At 37.2% G+C, this 22027-nt stretch overlaps 1 protein-coding gene across 4 annotated transcripts; it reads right to left on the bottom strand.

Annotated features, from left to right (window-relative positions):
• Positions 1-2069: 2069 nt before the first annotated feature.
• On the bottom strand, positions 2070-6654 carry LOC133782887 (disease resistance protein RPM1-like). Of its 4 annotated transcripts, none has more exons than XM_062222331.1 (4): positions 6350-6506; positions 6180-6268; positions 2884-5760; positions 2070-2449 (listed from the first exon to the last, which is right to left on the bottom strand). In XM_062222331.1, exons 3-4 carry the CDS (start codon positions 5721-5723, stop codon positions 2446-2448), a joined length of 2844 nt encoding a protein of 947 aa, XP_062078315.1. In that variant the 5' UTR covers positions 5724-5760; positions 6180-6268; positions 6350-6506; the 3' UTR covers positions 2070-2445. The 4 variants fall into 4 exon arrangements, with proteins under 4 accessions (XP_062078315.1, XP_062078313.1, XP_062078312.1 ...); XM_062222329.1 differs by lacking the exons at positions 2070-2449; positions 6350-6506 and adding exons at positions 2518-2763; positions 6523-6654; XM_062222328.1 differs by lacking the exon at positions 2070-2449 and adding an exon at positions 2518-2763.
• Between the last annotated feature and the right edge of the window lie 15373 nt (positions 6655-22027).

A 22027-nucleotide genomic window follows, 5' to 3' on the forward strand; every position in this document is an offset into this window, starting at 1 on the left:
TTCAATTATTAATTTTGTGTAACTCCTCTCTCTTATACAACTATGCTTTTATGTTGCAAATTAATTTTGCAACTCACTAAATTAACACCTTATTATATTTGTTTTTTATTAATAAAAAAACGTATTTAATAAAATTCAACAATTAATCAGATGTTAAATTATTATTTTTTCATATGAAATTTGAGTATAATATTTCGCTTCCTTGAGGAATTTCTCTTACCATTATTTCTTTTGAAATTTCCCTTTATGAGGTGAAATTGGCGCATAGTCTGAAAGACTCTTACTAACTATTTCACTCATATATGAAAGTTATAATAGGAGCCCTAAATTTAATCAAAATCAATAAACTCCATTTTTTTTCTCATGATACAATCAAGGTCCATCATAATCATAAAAACAATTAGAAACAATCCAAAAGTAGCATCCCCAATCTATCTAAAACAATGAATTAATATAGGTTACATGGAAAAAATAAAAAAAATAAGTTTAATACAGTAATTATATATATACTTTTTACAACAGTATATTTTTGTGTTATAATTTTTTTGCAACAGTATATTTTTGTGTTATGCATAATAATTAAAATTCGTTGTCGTATTAAAGTGTTGTTTTCAGTAATTGTTTCTAATTTACATTATGTCAATTATAACTTTTTTTTAGATGATCAATTGTAACTTAAGTGATATATTATTTTTATATATTAAAAAGTTCTAGAACCTAAATTCAAATGTTCTTCTTTCATTAACAAAATGCATAACATAAAACAGATATGAATGGAAGTAAAGTCCCAATTAAGAAATTTAATGATGCTTAAAAAAATTATAGGGTACTTTTTTTGTCGCACTCTTCTGAGTATACTGCATGGAGCAAAAAACAGTGAGGCAATACACTTTTATAATTTTTTTAATTATTTAATTACAAAATCTTTTTAATCAATTATCATTATTATTATAGATATTAATTACTTATTTTATCAGTTAATGACACATAAAATTATTATTATTAATATATGTTAAAAAGTTATAATAATATAAAACAACGTAAAAGACAACTTAAAACTAAAATAATCACAAATTAGATAATATAGAATTGGTAAATTTTAGAGTCATCTCATCACCTTTGTGTTAGTTTCACTGTGGGGTACGTATCAATGAACTTCATGAAAAGCTAATAAAGTACAGAAACAAAAATAAGAAATAAAAAATGTAAATTTTATAAACTATGAACACTAACGAATAAAACATATATTTAGCATATAGGTATATTAAATGATTATATAAATCTAAACAGTCAAATATACGCCAAAAAGACTTCCAAGAATTGTGTTGCATGATAACTAATTATAAGAAATTATAGGCTGAATAAAATAGAGGAAAATGAATATATTTTCAAACTACTTGCTGCAAGCTAGATTACAAACACTTTCACCTATCTTGGTATCAAGTGCACTTGAAGCTTATTCAAACCAAAAACGATTTAAGTAGATGTTTATACAATAAGACGAAAGAACAAAATTAAAGTAGAATAGAAGCGTTTTGCGTTAATTAAAATTTAATAGATGACAAAACTGAAATAATAAAATCAGTAATTAATTATTTTAGCTCAAATAATAAAGGAGAGAAAAATAGAGTGGCTTAATATTGATGATAATTGTTTATAACTTTTTTCTTAGTTTTTGTCTAAATTTTGGAGTCTAATTAGTGATTAGAATAAATATATATAAATATATATTAAATATGGGAAGGTGAGATCTATTGTTATAAGATTGTGTATAAATATTTTGTATAATAATGAAGATTTGATGATAATTTTATATTTCTAGAGCGTTTATAGGTTACACAAAGAAAGAGGAGGAGTAAATACAATAGTCTCATTCTTGTACTTTTATGGGTTAAAAATAAAACATGAATACAAAAATTGAAAAATCTGAAGAAAAAAAATTAGATAATGTAGAATGAAGAAATGTGAGGATGCCTCCTCATTGCTCTTAAGCCTAGCTTTATAGATATATAGATTAATATAGAAATAAAACTATTAATGGTTTAAATTAGTTACATATATGAGTTAAATTTATAATTTATAACAGTTGTTTTATTAATAATCAATGATTAATATAGAAATCATATTAAATAGATAGATGAAACAAAAAAAAATTAAAAAAAAAAGGAAAAAAATAGATAAATCCTATCAAAAGATTCTAGGAAGCCACATAAGCTCTTCAAAGCTCACCTTTATAAATATTATAAAGATATAGATAGATAGATATAGATTTCAATTTACATAGTAATTATTAAAAATAAATAAATAAATGAAAACTTCCTGCCTCAAACCAGCCTTTGCTCTTGCCCTCCTACAAGTAAGCATCATGACCGACCCACATTAAAATCTCTCATGTGATTTACAAGTTTCTCTTTTCTCATCAGAAGATCACATATACGTGTTAGTTTACCTGTCGATTTACAATATTAGATATATAGATACACAAGTGTTTATATATATTTATATTATGAACACTCATTGACAGGAATGCAAATAGCAAATTAAATGGTAGTATACATTTTATAATGATACATTGCAGCTACTTTTAAAATCCGTGGTAATACATAAGTTTTCCCAACTATAAAAGGAGAGGGAAAACAAAGCTCAAAGTAGCTTGGAATTTTATTATCATATACACAAGACAATATATATATATATATATATATATAATTCCTTATCAAACGTTGATCAAATAATTTTCTGAAGCTCTTTTCATAACACCACCTGTTAGGAAAATACATAATTTGTCAGCATATTCTACACTATTGTTATATCCTAGTAGAAAATTCAAGACAATATTCAACATACAAGTTTATCTCACCTAACTTCTTGTTCTGTACTTACAATGTCTGTACCATTGGTATATGCTGAATTTTTGGATAATCTAGACCCCCATTTGGCTGCATCCGAACCACAAATTCCCTGGCCATGTCCTGGATTTTAAATTCTTTGAGGTTCCTTAAGTGTTGGATTCCAGCCGGAATCTCCTCCATCAGTGTGCAAGAACCAATGCTGAGTGTTTTAAGAAGAGGCAATGTTCCTCTATCCATCTTCACCAGCTTTAGTTCTTCCAACTTCACCAAACTTAGATCCTTGAGCTTTTGAAAACCACCCTCTTCAAAGTGTAGTTGGTCTCCTTCATATGATTGGCGCAGTCGAAGACTCATGAGATTAGGCAAGTGTTTCAAGTACTTCAGTGGATCCTCTGTCAATCTTGAGACGGATAAAACCAATGCCTGTAAATTCCAGAGCTCTGAAATCCAACGAGGGAGCTCTTTTAGTTGGCCTATTAAGTTGAGCCTCTGCAGCTGAAGAGGGGGATATTCCGAAAGTGGCTCCACATCCAAGATGTAATCTTCATTAGTTGTTGCTAAGTACAAATGCTCAAGGTGGTTGAAGTTCTTAGCATTAGCAGCACATATAGCCCTTGAAGTTTCAGTAGTCAATTTCAAAAGACCGAGCGCCTTCAACTTCATCAACTTCTCTAGATCGTTAATGAAGGAAACCACACCTGAAGGATGCACCTCCACATATTCTAGTGTCTCTAAGTTCTCCAAATATCCAAAACCTTCTTGAATTTTCACCCCAAGGTTTGTTCCATGAACACTAATGTTTCTGTTAGTCCTGTCCTTAAAAAAGCTACTAATGTGTCGAAGATTTCGGAGTTTATTTATTTCCACTGGTAGCTCCTGCACTGAGGTTAGTTTGAGATTCAAATTTTGAAGGTTGTGAAGTTTGCCAATGGTTTTTGGAAGAATCTGCACTAAGGTAAACATAAGATTCAAACTCTGTAGATTATACAGCTTACCAATGCACTTGGGAATCACTTTTATCTTTGTATGTTTCAAATTCAAGTACCTCAAGTGAAACAAATATCCAATTTCCTCTGGAAGATAATCAAGATGAGCGCCTTCGAAATCTAACACCTTCAAAAGCTTACAAGTTTGAAGCAAAGTAACCAGGGAAGACATGTTGCTGATCAAATCATCATTAAAGTTAAAAAGAAACACAGAACGAACACTGGAGTACTCTTTGATTGTTTCTGAAAAATTTCTCATGCTGCCACGGATTGATAAGCATCGACTCTTTCCTCCAAATATCAAGTTCTTTCCATCAAGAACTCTACAAAAGCATAAATCATTTGCTCTTGAATAAATGAATTCACGCATCAGGTCATGAGTTCGGCAGTACGGTAATGCTCCATAATAAATTTCAAACACAACCAAGTTTCTTCCAATGAGCTCATTCAAGTATTCTTTAGCCACATCCTTCAATGTCTTGTTACCAGAAGCTTTAACTAAACCCTCAGAAATCCATAACTCATACATTCTGTCACAGCTAATATTGTAATCTTCAGGAAATATACCAAAATACAATAAGCAGGATTTAAGATGGTAAGGCAAATTATGATAGCTAAGAGAGAGAATTTTCGTAATTCTTGTAAGCTCGGGATTTGTTTTAAACTCAGAATCAAGATTATCAAGAACTCTTTGCCATTCGAATTGAACTTTTCTTTTTCTTGACAGCAAACCAGCCACAGTCCCAATAGTAAGTGGTAAGCCTTGACATTTGCTAACAATTTTATGAGACAAGTTCTCTAACTCTTGAGGGCAAGGACTCCCAAACTCGTATCGAAATGCCCTTTTGCAGAATAACTTCCAAGCCATATCTTGAGACCAAATTTCCAGCTCTTGGATAGTATCAAACGGGGATTCCTTACAAGTCGCAGCTATTGTAGAATTACGTGTTGTGATAATGATTCTACTGCCTTTGTTATTACTAGGCAAAGCATGTTTCATAACTTCCCAAAAGTTAGCATTCCAAACATCATCAAAGACAACTAAATACCTTTTGGCCTGCAAATATTGTCTGAGGGGAGTAATTAGCCCTTGGATTGTGCTGTGTTCTCTTGCAGAAGTACTTGTACATTCAGCTATTTCACACAATTGCTGAATCATGATCTTCAGTAGCTTCTTCACATCATATGATTGAGATACATCAATCCAAGCATGACAATCAAAATTGTGTTTCACCTCATCAGAAACCTTCTTAACAAGAGTAGTTTTTCCAATTCCACCTTGGCCTACAATTGAAGTAACTGTACGAGTTGACGCTCCTTCGACCAAACTCCTCCTCAATTCCTCTTGAATGGAAGGAACATTCACATACTCATCATTTTCCACAATAAACAGGGAACCTAGTCGCGGGTCATGCTCTTCCATGTACATGTTCTCTCGACTCGAACTTTGTAATCCCAGGGACTGACTTAAGCCATATGCTAGGCCTTCATCCTTGATTCTTCGTAGAGATTCATTAATAATGCGAATCTGAGAAGCTATCGGATAACGTGACTTCACGGCTTTGATTTGGTGGCTTACTTTGCTGAGAAAGCCAACAAATCCACGCTTGTCAGCAGTGCTTTGAGCCACATGACGTCTGTATTCGTCAATGACATCTTCCGTATGATCAGCCTCTTCTCTTAGTTGTTTCACCCATGAAGTCACAGCATCACTCAACTCTCCTCTGTCTGATTTTGCATCTGCATCTTTCAGGAGACACTGGATGACCTCTAGCTCTCTCTTCAGACATTCAACTTTCCTTCGAACTCCCTTATACGATTGTACTTCATTGGTTAGCAGGTGCACCAAACTCTCAATGACAGGAGTCAAAAAATTCTCGGCCATTTTGGCCTCAGCTTCTCAGATCACCTCATTGCATGAGCTAGCAAAGAAAATTTAGTTGCATGTGAATGAGACATCTCAAGCTGTTTATAGTGTGACTATGCATTATCATCTTCTTTCTTTTTCATCACATGAAAAGGCAATTAATTGCTATTCAATCCTAAAATTTCATTCCCTCTAGGTATCTAGATACCTACCAAATGAATTTAAACACATAAGTTTGAGAATCTAATAACTTCAAAAAGTAGTCATTCTCTAATTCTGAACATTTATATATTTCAAAAATTCCAAAAAGTAAAGTGTATTCCAAACAGTGAAGTTTGGACCAACAAATTTGAACACTACCTTTGCATACTCAATATTTTTAACTGGATAGGCTATACAGCCACATTTTCATCAAAACAAAAACATCACCAACCCAGAAATTTGTTTGAATGGAAAAGAGCTAGAAAAACTTACTTGGAGTATAGGCCTCTGCTGGCAACAGCAACAAAAAGTTCAACAAAAACCAAGTGATTATTTTGAGCTCATTCTTTAAAAGATTACATCTGCAAGAAAAAAAAAACAACAAATTAATCAATTACATTAACTAAAATCTTTGAATTTCTACCAAGCACAGTTCTTTTTACCTCTCACTCTTTACTTGCAAATTATTTTCATTTCCAGTACCCAAAAATTGATATGACCAATAAAGGAAAGAAAACACACAAATTTCAATTTTAGAAATCTAATAAATGCTATAAGAAAAAGATAAACTGAAAAGTAAAGCAGAGAGTGAGAAGAAGAAAGAGCTAAGAGTCACCTGTACTGAGAAACTTCTAAGCAAGTTGGAGCAAAGTTAGACTTTTGGTCTTCTCATTTTTTAACACGTGTGGGTGTGTCTTGTTTTTTTTTTCCTTCCTTTTTATTTTCATTAACTGAAGGTTGGCAATGGAATTGGAATCTATAATTTAAGATATTGTGGTGTGAAACAGAAGCAAATAATATAATTAAAAAGTGGGAGTGTGACAGATTTTGTTTCTTTATGTGTCCATTATGTATGGCCATCTTTTTGTTTTTTTCATTTTATCATCTTATTTTATTATTATTGGGTAATAGCTTTTTCTTGCTCTGTCCATTATTGAGGGTGCCTAGTGGCTGGCTTCGTTGAGCTGACTCAGATCAATATCAAAATAAATAAATAATAGAAAGGAAAAAGAAGAAAAAAATAGCTGAGATGGTATTGACCAGTGGTATTGAACTCCCAAACCATGGGTAGACACCAAGTTTAGATTTTTAATCGGCAGTGAGAATGGGCGAAGTGAGGATTCAAATTCAAGGGGCATCAGATGAGATAAGACATAACTGGGACTGATATTTGTCTTTAGTATGATACGATCAATCCTAAAATAATAAAAGAATTTTGACACACATTTCATAATCAAAGTTAAAATATGTACATCCATAATAAACGGAAGGTTTTAAGTTAATCAATTTAATCAGACTAAAATTCTGATAATATGTTTGATTAAATATGTCTATTTGTGATTTTTTTTAATAAAAAATAGTAATATTTACAACAATAATACTAAATTTTTGTTGCCTATAAGCATCAATACTTTTATGAGAAATTTACATTATTTACTGTTTTTTATAATTTAATTATAAAAATCATAAACAAAATTTTATTTACAAAAATACATTACCATGTGTTGTACCCTAATCTTAGCACGAGTTCATTTATTCAGCTCGGGTACAGCTGGCAGATAAACACGTGGAAAAGTAATCAAGTAGAATATCTAATTATTATTTATATGGACAACTCGAGGTTTGTAATGGTCAGAGCTGATATTAGGCATCCTGACTTTACCACGAACTACAACTAAGATAAGTCATCAAAGCACTAGCTCAGAATCAGATAATTGTAGAAGCACGAGTTTGGAGGAGATATCCAGCTTGGGATGATTCAACTATAATGCATATTCTGGGATCCCTAGAAACTCGGGATATGTTTATACGTTTATTTATGACCAGACTGTCATATTTATTATCCGAGATAGCAGGAACATATTTATTATGTTATCAAATCATATCCTCATATAAATGAGAATTATTTGTATTGAATATAGACATTATGTAAATGCATGATTGACTCCCGCGGTTACCCAAACCTGTCCATAGAATTCTCCTATAAATACTGGGAATGTTTTGGACAGGAAAAAAATGAATTATTCTATAATATCAAAACTCTGCCAAAATAGTGAGAAAAACAGTAATAATAGTGACTCGTGGACTAGGTGGATTTTAACCACTGAACCACGTAAAAGTTATGTGTTCTTGAGTGAATTCTTGATATTTTCATTACGGTTTACCATCAAGCACTAACATGCCCTTATTATTTCATAATACACTGGTGGTGAAAAACTGCGTCAACAGTTTGGTGCTTTCATTGAGAGCAAATTAGTGCTTCATCAAAATTCCAGTCGATTCTCATCATGGTGCTCACTCGCTCAATGCATGATAATGAGATAGAATAGCCTGGTGGGCAGGAGGCCCATCATACTGCTGTTTTGAATGAACATGGCCCTGAGATTCAGCAACGTCCGGAAAAACAACTGACGGGACAAGGCGACATTGGGAGTTCGGCACCATTGCCGCCGAATCCAAATCCAGACTACCTAACTACCGTTGAGTTGGAAAACATGCAATTGAGAAGCCATCTCGCTAAGGCAAACATGCAGATTGAGGAGGTTTTGTCTTGGTTACCCCCTCTGGTAACCGACGTTAATGTCGCAAAGAAGCAGAGTGGGTCTCATAAGTCCCACAGGAATAACCGATCCAAACCGAGTCGATCAGTCAGAACTGCAACTCCAAGTTCCGTGCCTACAGGGCGAGATTGCCAGAATGCTCGACCCAACGATCATCATAGGGGTCGTCAGCATGTCATTCGGTCGGTTAGGACTGCAACCCCAAGTTCGGTGTGTAACGCTCTGGTTATTCCAAGACCGTTACTGTGAGCTTTGAACCGTGCTTAACTCGCTAATCGAGTTCTTTGGTTATAAACGTGCATCTAGGTGTTATTAATAGGTTAAGGTGGAAAACCAATCAAAAAGGAAAGGATATATTTTATTTAAAACATAAAATTGTTCATGGGCCCATAAAAGCACTTACAAGTTATTTACAATACAAAACGGTCATTACAGTGTAAAATTTACAACCTGCCAACCTAAGCGGCAAAAATAAGGTTAACCCCCTAGTTCCTCTGAGAAACTCCTTGGTCGTGGTGGTCAAGTGGTCGCATATGTACACATCACCACCTAAGCTCTCCACTCAAGGTTGGGTGAGCTTTTCTTTCCCTTTACCTGCACCACATAACACCCATGAGTCAAAGCCCAGCAAGAAAACTCATTACTGCATGTATATAACATCAAATGATGATCATGATAATCATCCAGAGCTTATAGCCCCAAACAAATGAGTAACAGATGTGTAAGTTACTAATGTGGGTTTCACACCCTTCACAAATGAGTGACCGAGTCACTAGCTTAATCAGATGAGTCACTGATGAGCGAGTCACTAATGTAAACAAAATGAGTGACCATGGAGTCACTAGTGTGGGTTCCGTACCCTTAGCCATGTGGCGATGCAGTCACCTGGGCCTTCTGGCCCTGGCTCTAAGTGACTAGTCATGAAACTAGGCAAGCGCTTTTAGTTTTTATCGAATTTGGGGTCGGTCCGGCATTAATGCTCATAGTGAGTCATTCAATGCTGATGTCGATTAGATCTAATCTTTTCAGCTCTGCGTTCATGACGCTTATGCCACTCCTAACTCATAGGTCAATAACATACGACCAGTGCTCAGTACTACTGTCAAACTTGACTAGTAAGTCACAGCTTCACAGTCAGTTCTGACACCATTGTCGATTCTGAATAATAAGTCAGTGCCATTCACAAGTAAGCAAGATTTTCTAAGCATTTGATATGCAATCAATGTCCACATTTAAGCACTCAACATGCCTCAATAATAATCATGAATGTCACATAAGGGGTGCATTTTTCTTACCTTTGGTTCGAGTGAAAAATAATAAAAGAACGACCCTTGAGAACGATCAACCTTTTGATTCCTTAGCGGTTACCTAGTCATAACCAATTATAACCTCCATTAATGAAAATCAACAATAAAAGGGTCTTGACCTAAACCTCACTCCCGGGACCCGAATTGTACCCAAACGGTGAGTAGATTCGATCCCGAGCCTTAGGAATTGAAACCCCGAGTCAAAAACCCTTAAAAATGCCCAAAAACAGGATTCTGGAAAAACAGGGTAGCGTTACAGCGCTGCCCCTCTAGCGCTACAAGCAGGGAGAGACTGCCTTGGGACAGTGCTGTAGCGCCATTCCTTGGGCGCTGTAGTGCTAGGACCAGGCAGTTTCTGCCTTGGTTTTTCCTCCTTCGACACCACCATTTCCAACCTTAAGAACAAGCTTCCAAACCTCATTTTAAGTCCCAAATGAACCTAAAAACCATCCACACATGTCCTAGGCATCATAACCCAAGTAACCCTAGCCAAAAACTCCCATCAATTCCCATTATCCAACCAAGAAAACCAAATTGAAATCCAAAACAAAAACAGAGCAAAGATAGAGTTTTAATGGCTAGAACCTTACCTCAAGCTCAGCTTAGAACCCTCTTCAATGGTGGAACACAATCCTAAGCCCCCAATGTCCACTTCCCTAGCTTGAATCCTCAAAAGGAGCTCAAAAATCCAAGAAGAAAATGAAGAGAAAATGAGGAGGAAAGATGTACGAGAGAGAAAGAACTTGCTCTTTTTTGGCTAAGCTTCTACATCCTTCAATGGCTTAAGTATATCTTAGGGTGAAAAGACCTTTTTGCCCCTAGGTCATTTAAAATCCTTCAAAGGCTTCCAAGGGTAAAACTGACATTTCCCGCATATCTTGTTAATCATAATTAACACCCTTCAATTCCCGTTATTCACAAAATTCTCAAATACCAATAATTTATATCTTGTTCCTCTTTAATTCTCGGCAACCGAACTTGATCCCGTTATGACCAAACCGCTAACTTGTACTCAAATATCGTCTCATGCCGAATGGCTCGAACAAATCCACATTATAATGTGGCCTCGTCAATAATTCACCAAAATGCATACAAATATACAATTGCGCCCTCAACGAGCCAAATTACCAAAATGCCCCTATCGTGAAATGTGGACCCACATGCATGTATTTAACATCATATTATAATATAATTCACATAAACATGCACATAATAATTTAATGGCATAATAAATCAATTATGGCCCTCCTGGCTTACTAATCCAACCATTAAACCTCATTAGGGATTTTAGGGCATTACAACTATCCCCTCCTTATAGAAATTTCGTCCTCGAAATTTACCTGAACAGCTCGGGATGCTGACTCTGCATATCTGAATCCAGCTCCCAGGTCGCTTCCTCGACCTTGCTGTTCCTCCACAATATCTTAACCAAAGGTATCGTCTTATTCCTGAGGACCTTGTCCTTTCTGTCAAGTATCTGTAGTGGTTGTTCCTCATAGGTGAGATCTGCCTCAAGCTCCAGATCTTCATATCTCAAAACATGAGTCACATCAGATATGTACCTCCGAAGAGCTGAAACATGAAGCACGTTATGCACGACTGACAATGCCGGTGGTAAGACCAACTTGTAAGCCACCTGACCAATCCTCTCAAGGATCTCAAATGGACCTACAAATCTAGGGCTCAACTTGCCCTTCTTTCCAAATCTCCTCACCCATTTCCATGGCGAGACTCTAAGGAAGACATAGTCTCCCACCTAGAACTCCACGTTCCTATGCTTGGGATCTGCATAACTTTTCTTCCTACTCTGAGAAGCAAGCATTCGAGCTCTAATCTTCTCAATGGCCTCATTGGTCCTCTGAACTGCCTCAGGACCCAAGTATCTTCTTTCTCCTGTTTCATCCCAATGAATGGGAGATCTGCATTTCCTACCATACAACATCTCATAAGGTGCAACCCCAATGGTAGACTAATAACTGTTATTGTAGGAAAACTATATCAAAGGTAGATACTTAATCCATGATCCACCAAAGTCCAGCACAAATGCTCGCAGCATGTCTTCTAATATCTGAATCGTCCTCTCAGATTGTCCATCTATCTGAGGATGATAAGCAGTACTAAACTTTAATTGTGTCCCCATGGCCTTCTGTAAACTCCCCCAGAACTTGGAAGTAAAAGTGGGGTCCCGATCTGACATGATCGACCTCGGTGCTCCATGGAGGCGTACGATCTCTCTCACATAGAGATCTGCATATTGATCAACTGTATATGTAGTCCTCACTGGCAATAAGTGAGCTGACTTGGTGTAGCGATCAATAATAACCCAAATAGAATCATGTTGACCAACAGTCCTGGGTAACCCCACCACGAAATCCATTGTGATGTCCTCCCATTTCCACTCTGGGATATCTAGAGGCTGCAATAGTCCTGCCATCCTCTGATGCTCAACCTTGACCTGTTGACACGTCAAGCACTTAGCCATATATTCCACTACATCCCTCTTCATCCCAGACCACCAATACAACGATCTCACATTCTGATACATCTTCGTGGTGCCTGGATGCAAAGATTAAGGAGTAGTATGAAATTCATCCAGAATCTCTCGCCTCATAGCAGTGTCTAACGGAAAACATATCCGACCCTTATACCTCAACAAGCCCAAATTAGACACTGAATAATCTCTAGATAATCCATCTAATACATCATCTCTAATCTTGATCAGCTGTGGGTCACCCAACTGACCTTCCTTGATTCTTTCCAACAGCGTAGACTGTAGCGTAATATTGGCCAACTGGCCCACCAGCAACTCTATACCAGCTCTAGTCATATCATCTGCCAACTCTCTGGCTATCAGCCTCGCACTATAAATCTATCTCAGACCCTTCCGGCTTAAAGCATCAGCTACCACGTTGGCCTTTCCTGGATGATACAAAATCTCACAGTCATAATCTTTTACTAACTCCAGCCAACACCTTTGTCGCATATCAGGTCTTTCTGCGTGAAGAAGTATTTCAGGCTCTTGTGGTCAGTGTAAATCTCACACTTCTCCCCATAAAGGTAATGCATCCATACCTTTAAAGCAAAGACCATAGTCGCCAACTCTAAATCATGAGTAGGATATCTCTGTTCATACTCCTTCAGTTGACGCGAAGCATAAGCAATCACCTTGCCTGACTGCATCAGAACACAACCCAAACCCTGATGTGAAACATCATAGTAAATCACAAACTTCTCCTGGTCTGTTGGAAGACTCAAAACCAGAGCTGTAATCAACCTTTGCTTCAGTTCCTGGAAGTTGTTCTCACACCTGTCTAGCCACACAAACTTCTGATTCTTTCGTGTCAGCTCAGTCAATGAAGTCGCAATCTTAGAGAACCCTTCCATGAAACACCTGTAATAACCTGCCAATCCAAGGAAACTTCTAACCTCAGAAGCATTCTTTGGCCTTGGCCAATCTCTGTCTGCCTCGATCTTGGCTGGATCTACTTTAATCCCCTCCTTACTGAAAATGTGCCCAAGAAAATATACCTGAGATAGCCAGAACTCACATTTCTTGAATTTTGAAAACAACCTGTGCTCCCTCAGTCTCTATAGAACCAACCTCAAATGTTGCTCATGTTCTAACTCTGACTGAGAATAAACCAGGATATCATCAATGAAGATGATCACAAACTGGTCCAGATAATCCTTGAACACTCTGTTCATCAAATCCATAAAAGCAGTTGGGGCATTAGTCAATCCAAAAGACATGACTAAGAACTCAAAATGCCCATATCTAGTACGAAAAGCAGTCTTTGGTATGTCTCCCTCCTTGACCCTCAACTGATGATAACCAGAACGAAGGTCTATCTTTGAGAATACCTTTTTACCTTGCAACTGATCAAACAGATCATCTATCCTTGTCAGAGGATACTTGTTCTTGATTGTTACCTTATTCAATTCTTTGTAATCAATGCACATCCTCTCAGAACCATCCTTCTTCTTCACAAACAGAACTGGCGCACCCCAAGGTGAGAAACTAGGCCTACTAGAACCCAAATCCAACAGCTCTTGCAACTGTACTTTCAATTCTTTCAACTCAGCTAGGGCCATTCTGTAAGATGCTCTAGACACTGGCTCCATCCCTGGTGCCAATTATATCACGAACTTAATCTATCTATGCGGTGGCAACCCTGACAAATCTTTTGGAAACACATCCAGGAATTCACAGACTAGACTGGTCTCTTCTGGTCTCACTAGCATGACCTGAGTGGTGTCAACCACACTGGCTAAGAATCCAATGCAACCTCCTTGCAATAGATCTCTAGTCCTCATAACAGAAATCATAGGTATGCGGGGTCCATGCACAGTGCTAACAAACACAAAATGATCCTCACCTTCAGACTTAAAGGTGACCATCTTCCTTCTGCAATCTATAGTTGCCCCATACCTCACTAACCAATCCATACCCAGGATCATGTCGAAGTCAGTCATAACTAACTCTATCAAATCCACTAACTACTCTCTGCCCTCCACTGTCACTGGCAAAGATCTGACCCATCTCTTGGATACTACCAACTCCCCAGTGGGTAATAAGGTTCCAAACCCCACAACATAATAATCACATGGTCTACACAGTCTATCAATAATTCTACTAGCAACAAAAGAATGTGTAGCACTAGAATCAATCAAAACATTATATGGGGTTCCAGCACTAAGAAGCTGACCTGTAACTACTAAGGGAGAAGCCTCAGCTTCTGCTTGTGTCAACGCGAACACTCGAGCTGGGGCCTAGCTATCCACTTTTATGGGTTCTTCCTTTCTTGCCTTAGGGCAATCTTTCTTGAGATGACCCACTGCTCCACATAAAAAAGCAGGCCCTTGCCCTACATTCTCCCAAATGACACCGCTTGCCCCGAGGGCATTCGGGATAAGTCTTCCATGCCTCATTACCACTCTGGCGACCCAATGAAATACCATGGGGTCACCTATCAGGACCTGGAGCTGGGAAGATATCAGGAACCTTCCTCTTCTGATCACTGGGGCCTCCACCCCTACCAGAACCCACAAATGGAGAACCTATCTTCCTGAACTCCTTTCTGGCTGCATTGTCTCGCCAGATCTTGTTCTCTGCACTCTCAGCTGTGAGTGCCTTCTCAACCACCTGTGCATAGGTAGTAACCCCTGCCACAGTGGTAATATGAACATCTCGGGCTAATCTAGGTTGTAGCCCCTAGAGAAACCTCTCCCTTCTAGTCCCATTTGTGGGCACCCACCAACTCCATGGAAAACTTTTCCAATCGATCAAACTTTAGGGCATACTCAATCACTGATAAAGTCCCCTGATGTAATCTGATGAACTCTTCAGCTTTTGTCGCTCTGATGGCATCATCGTCTGAAACTCTTCCCAACTCAGGGCATTGATGTTTCTGGTTTGGGATACAAATTCCCACCAAATTCGGGCATCCTCCCAAAACATATACGTGGCACATGCCACTCTCTCATTACCAACCACCCTCATAAAGTTAAGGATGGTGGTAATCATGCTCATCCACTGCTCAGCTTTAGCAGGATCTACACTGCCTTCAAATACTGGAGGTTGTTGCTTCCTGAACCTTTCCTAAAGAGGCTCCCATTTATTTCCAACCTCTGGCAGTTGCTCAACTGCTGGCACCGATACAGGGGGTGCCTCAGGTACATTGGCTGCTGCAGGAATCTGCTGTTGTCTTAGGAGGCGAAGTTCTTCTCCCTGCCTCAATACTATGGCCTGCAGATCATTAAACAATTGTTGCCAGTTCTCAGGAGCTGGCTGTGGAATCTGATTATAGTCATTCTCTTGACCCTTATTCTGGCCTTGATCTCCCTAACAAGCTGATGAATCTGTCTATCTTGGAATCATTCTTATCAACTTAAACCTTGCTGCAATAGTCAACACGGCCAGTTAGGCAGTGATAACTAAACCTCTTGCCGCCTCATGGTCCAAGAACAAGCAGACAATTACCAAATTCCAAAGTTATACAAATATACAGATGGATACATGATCATAGCATTTAGCATTTGACATGTATCAAATAATAATTCACAATGAACAATACTAATAAGCATGTTCTGGCAATATCAGTACTAATAAGCATGTTCTTGTTGATGATATAGTAATCAAGGCACAACCTTATCAAGGCATCTCATGTAGATAGGTAAAGCATTTATACTATATTTAACCAGTTAAATACATAACTACATAAATAGTTACCAAATCATGAGTCGAGCTTCTCTTCAGTGGTGAGTGTACATGCCCAACCAGTCTGCAGGAACCCTAAACCTTGGCATGCTCTGATACCAAGTTGTAACGCCCTGGTTACTCCAAGACCGTTACTGTGAGCTTTGAACCGTGCTTAACTCGCTAATCAAGTTCTTTCGTTATAAACGTGCATCTAGGTGTTATTAATAGGTTAAGGTAGAAAACCGATCAAAAAGGAAATTATATATTTTATTTAAAACATAAAACTATTCATGGACCCATAAAAGCGTTTACAAGCTATTTACAATACAAAACGATCATTACAGTGTAAAATTTACAACCCGTCGACCTCAGCGGAAAAAATAGGGTAAACCACCTAGTTCCTCTGAGAAACTCCTTGGTCGTGGTGGTCAAGCGGTCGAATATGTACACATCACCACCTAATCTCTCCACTCAAAGCTCGGTGAACTTTTCTTTCCCTTTACCTGCACCACATAGCACCCATGAGCCAAAGCCCAGTAAGAAAACTCATTACTGCATGTATATAACATCAAATGATGATCATGATAATCATCCAGAGCTTATATCCCCAAACAAATGAGTAACAGATGTGTAAGTTACTAATGTGGGTTCTGCACCCTTCACAAATGAGTGTTCGACTCACTAGCTTAACTAGATGAGTGACTGCTGAGCGAGTCACTAATGTAAACCAAATGAGTGACCATGAAGTCACTAGTGTGGGTTTCGTACCCTTAGCCATGTGGCGATGCAGTCACCTGGGCCTTCTGGCCCTAACTGTGAGTGACTAGTCATGGAGCTAGACAAGCTATTTTAATTTTCATCGAACTTGGGGTCAGTCCGACATTAATGCTCATAGTGCGTCATTCAATGCTGATGTCGATTAGATCTAATCTTTTCGGCTCTGCGTTCATGACGCTTATGCCACTCCTAACTCATAGGTCAATAACATACGACCAGTGCTCAGTACTACTGTCGAACTTGACTAGTAAGTCACAGCTTCACAGTTAGTTCTGACACCATTGCCGATTCTGAATAATAAGTCAGTGCCATTCACAAGTAAGCAAGATTTTCTAAGCATTTGATATGCAATCAATGTCCACATTTAAGCACTCAACATGCCTCAATAATAACCATGCATGTCACATATGGGGTGCATTTTTCTTACCTCTGGTTCGAGCGAGAAATAATAAAAGAACGACCCTTGAGAACGATCAACCTTTTGATTCCTTAGCGGTTACCTAGTCATAACCAATTATAACCTCCATTAATGAAAATCAACAATAAAAGGGTCTTGACCTAAACCTCACTCCCGGCACCCGAATTGTACCCAAATGGTGAGTAGATTCAATCTCGAGCCTTAGGAATTGAAACCCCGAGCCGAAAACCCTTAAAAATGCCCAAAACCAGGATTATGGAAAAACAAGGTAGCGTTACAGCGCTGCCCCCCTAGCGCCCCAGTGCTACAAGCAGGGAGAGACTGCCCTGGGACAATGCTGTAGCACCCTCCCTTGGGCGCTGGAGCGCTAGGACCAGGTAGTTTCTGCCTTAGTTTTTCCTCCTTCGACACCACCATTTCCAACCTTAATAACAACCTTCCAAACCCCATTTTAAGTCCCAAATGAACCTAAAAACCATCCACACATGTCCTAGGCATCATAACCCAAGTAACCGTAGCCAAAAAATCTCATAAATTCCCATTATCCAACCTAGAAAACCAAACTGAAATCCAAAACAAAAACGTAGCAAAGCCAGAGTTTTAATGGCTAAAACCTTACCTCAATCTCAGCTTAGAACCCTCTTCAATGGTGGAACACAATCCTAAGCCCCCAAGGTCCACTTCCCTAGCTTGAATCCTCAAAAAGAGCTCAAAAATCCAAGAAGAAAATGAAGAGAAAATGAGGAGGAAAGATGTACGGGAGAGAAAGAACTTGCTCTGTTTTGGCTAAGCTTCTATAGCCTCCAATGGCTTAACTATATCTTAGGGTCAAAAGACCTTTTTGCCCCTAAGTCATTTAAAATCCTTTAAAGGCTTCCAAGGGCAAAACCGACATTTCCCGCCTATCTTGTTAATCATAATTAACACCCTTCAATTCCCGTTATTCACAAAATTCTCAAATACAAATAATTCAAATCTCGTTACCCTTTGATTCCCGACAATATTCTAATCACCAAATTACCCCAAGACTCACCCTGAGCCCCGAACTTGATCCCGTTATGACTAAACCGCTAACTTGTACTCAAATATCGTCTCATGCCGAATGTCTCGAAAAAATCCACAGAATAATGTGGCCTCATCATTAGTTCACCAACATGCATACAAATATACAATTACGCCCTCAACGGGCCAAATTACCAAAATATGCCTATCATGAAATGTGGACCCACATGCATGCATTTAACATCATATTATAATATAATTCACATAAACATGCATATAATAATTTAATGACATAATAAATCAATTATGGCCCTCCCGCCCTACTAATCCAACCATTAAACCTCATTAGGGATTTTAGGGCATTACACGATGCCTTCTTTACAGGTCCCCAAGAATGCCCATGAAAATCCACCAGGAGGGGCTGGAACAGGCTCACGATGACAAAATGCTCCAACAAATCCTATTATGCCACGATCGAATCACCAGGCACAAATAACTAGAGACATTGGAGTAGAAAAGAGGCAGGATAATTTAGTCCGTCCTAATGGAACGAGGATAGCCTCACCAATAAGGCATCCTCTGTCACCTATAAGGCATCCAACACCACCTCGTCCGCAACGGGATATTCCAGCTCATGGAGACAGTAGGAGAAATCCTCCCCTTGTTAGGAACAAGTTTCCTAATGTGCAATGGAATGGTGGTGGGGTTGGCCCAGTGTACAACAAAATTTTTGAAACATATTTAAACTACCTTTAAATATGTGGATCCATTAATTTACATACATTAATCATAAGCAAGATAAGGAGATAAATCATACCTCTTGAAGCCTCTCAAGTGTCCTTGCTATCTTTTCGTAATAAGAACGATCTTTCTATCCAAGCTGCTCTCAGGTACTCACACCAAGATCTTCCATAGTGTTCTCTACACCTTAAGAAGTGTGTGGGCACTTAGAGAATAAAGGATGGTTAATTTCTTATTCTACTTGATGTACTCAACACATGAGATTAAGAGAATATGCCTGGGATTGGTTCTTTATCTTTTTCATGGAGAGACAGAAAAGTAACGTTCTTTTCTTATTCAGAGTGAAAACGCTTTTCTAACTATTTTCTGATAAGTCTTACTTAAATAGAAAATATTTAAATTTTGAAAAAAATAAATTTTTAACCAATTTACAATTTATCTTTTAATTAATTAATTAATTATCTCATTAATAAAAATATCCAAAAACTAATTTTTCAATCTTCCATTAATTAATTAATTAAATAAATAAAATTAAAAAATCTATCCCTGAAAATCATGCAGTGCACGCCACTGTGTGTGGTCATGTACCGCCCTTAATTTTAGGGATATTTGATTTTTTTATTTTTGTTTAATTATTTATTCAAACTACCTTGTTAGAAAAAAATCTAACAACCTGATAACTAATTCAAATTTAAATTAAATATATTTTTAATTAATTATCAAATATAATTAATTATTTGAATGAATATCTATCTTTTAAATTCAAATCTAATTTGAACTTATTAGATTATTATCTCCCACTCAAATAAAGATATTTAATTAATTATACCAATTGATTAAAATCAATATAAAATTTGAAAATTAAATATTTAATTAGTTATAATTTCGAAAATTATAATTAATTAATTTTCGAAAATCAATTTAATTATTAACATAATTTTGAAAATTACATAATAATCAAATATTAATTAATTTTGTTAATTACAACTAATTAATCACTATTATCTTATAATTGCATATTTGGCCCGAAGAACAAATTTTTTCTTAAATATGTATTTTAACAATTTTTCCTTTATATCAACGCTTACCTTGAATAGTGTTGATAAAGCCGCTGTGGAGACCTATGGACCTATAATTCTAAGCTCCAATAAATTTATGATTATTAATTAAACTATTTAATTAAATAATCTTAATTTATTAATCTCATGATTATTCCACTATAAATATGAGACTGCACTCTTGTAATTATAGACATTTCATTTACTGAGTACTTTATAACAATAAATTATCCATTGATATAATCATTACATACAAATTAGTCCTCTAATAATGGTTCATAATTAATCGGGAATAAAATTACCGTTTACCCTTTTAATTATCTCTTGTTTCCTTAAGTACCATTGACTTTACTAGTGAAGGTTAATTCATAACTGAATTATGAATTTGAGCTCAATAACCTTTCAGTCCCAAGAGTCAACCCTTAAGAGAACCATTATTTAATCTTTTGCGAGAAGGTATAGATTCTATATCTGTATACTATGTCCCCAACCATTTACATTAATGAGTTCCCAAAACAAAAGTTTCTAGCCTGATCATTCTGACAGACCCTAAGGAGTGAATCAAAAAACTCATATAACATAAACATGAGTTCATAGTAACTTCAGGATTAAGATCTATTTGTATATGATCATCAGTTGATATATTTAATTAATACTTCGAAACAGTATTTAACTAAGTATTAATAAACATATATGGTTCAGTTCTATATATTCTCTAATATATAAAGTACCTCCACTAAAGTGTCCTACTACACTAGTGATTTGGATCTAGATCACATGTATTCATAATACTAGCGGGCCGTACTTGCACTAATTATTCTAAAGAGTCCATAACTTTATTTTACTACGAACTATTCATGTTTATTTATCTCAAACACAATCCTCCCGTACCAATACGTATTTTAGATCACATATATGAACTCAGGAATTTTTCTGATATTTACATAATATTATCACAGAATAATATAGTCCATAAAATATATGCATAACAAATTCAATTTATTTATTTATTTCTTAAAACAATGTCTACTACATATCCTTTCAGGGCACGATTCCCAACACCCCCATCGACCAATACTTACGTCCCATGAACATGTGTCGAGAATCTAGGTCCTCGGCCCCAGCTGCGAGCTGTAAGTTTCACAAACGGGAGTTACTGGACCGAAAGTCATCGTAGTGGCAGGTCCAAAAGCGACCTAAGAAATCATTTGAGTTCAGCATAGAGCCCTCTGTATGATCCACAACCTGATTTGCTCTATCGTCTGAACTCGCAGAGAAGGTATCCAGTTCGGGATGGAGATATTAGCTATACTCGACAAGAGAGAGGTCCGTCTATAGTACGCGATAACGGGAATGCCCCACAAAACCGAGATCGAACTTAGAGGGACAATAACCCGTCAAACGCGCATGATAGGATGGGAGTTGTTGAACAGCCCCTAGCTAACCTAGGGACTAGGGACCAAACCCTCGAGAGACTAGTTTTGATGGAAGAGCAAATGAAAAAACTCTTGTCTAGAAAGGAAAAAGATGATTGCGACTCAGACGAAGAACTCAAGCCTTTTGCTCCAAATATTGCAGCGGCAACATATCCTATGGGTTTTAGGATGCCACACTTGTCGAAATTTGATGGAGATGGAGATCCGTCAGATCACCTCAGAATGTTCAACACCATGATGATGGCCCATAATGTCGGGCTCGACCTAAGGTGTATTTTTTTCCCTACAACTCTGGTCAGGCCAGCCAAGCATTGGTTTAAGCAATATAAGAAAAATTCCATAAGCTCGTGGAAGAAGTTTTCTTATGATTGCAAAAAAGAATTTCGAGCTTCACAGGCAGCTCGGGTTGATACTGATTCATTGGCAAACATAAAGTAGCAACCCGGCGAGAGGTTGAAAGCATATCTAAGTAGATTTTCCAATGTCGCTGCATGGGTTAGGGATGCTGATGACAACTCTAAGCTAATGGCAATGAGGATAGGAATCCTCGTTGGGGGCGAACTGTGGTAGGAACTCCAAAGAAAAGGAGTTAAGAGTGTGGAAGAATTTTTGTACCGAGCTC

Source organism: Humulus lupulus, chromosome 6 (genome assembly GCF_963169125.1).
Source record: "Humulus lupulus chromosome 6, drHumLupu1.1, whole genome shotgun sequence".
Taxonomy (NCBI): domain Eukaryota; kingdom Viridiplantae; phylum Streptophyta; class Magnoliopsida; order Rosales; family Cannabaceae; genus Humulus; species Humulus lupulus.

Excerpts from the sequence above, each read along its gene's own strand:
- LOC133782887 (XM_062222329.1), bottom strand. The coding sequence starts at position 5,723 with ATGGCCGAGAATTTTTTGACTCCTGTCATTGAGAGTTTGGTGCACCTG. Across the intron at positions 2,764-2,883 it reads ATACCAATGGTACAGACATT|GTGGTGTTATGAAAAGAGCT; the intron begins GTAAGTACAGAA and ends TTTTCCTAACAG.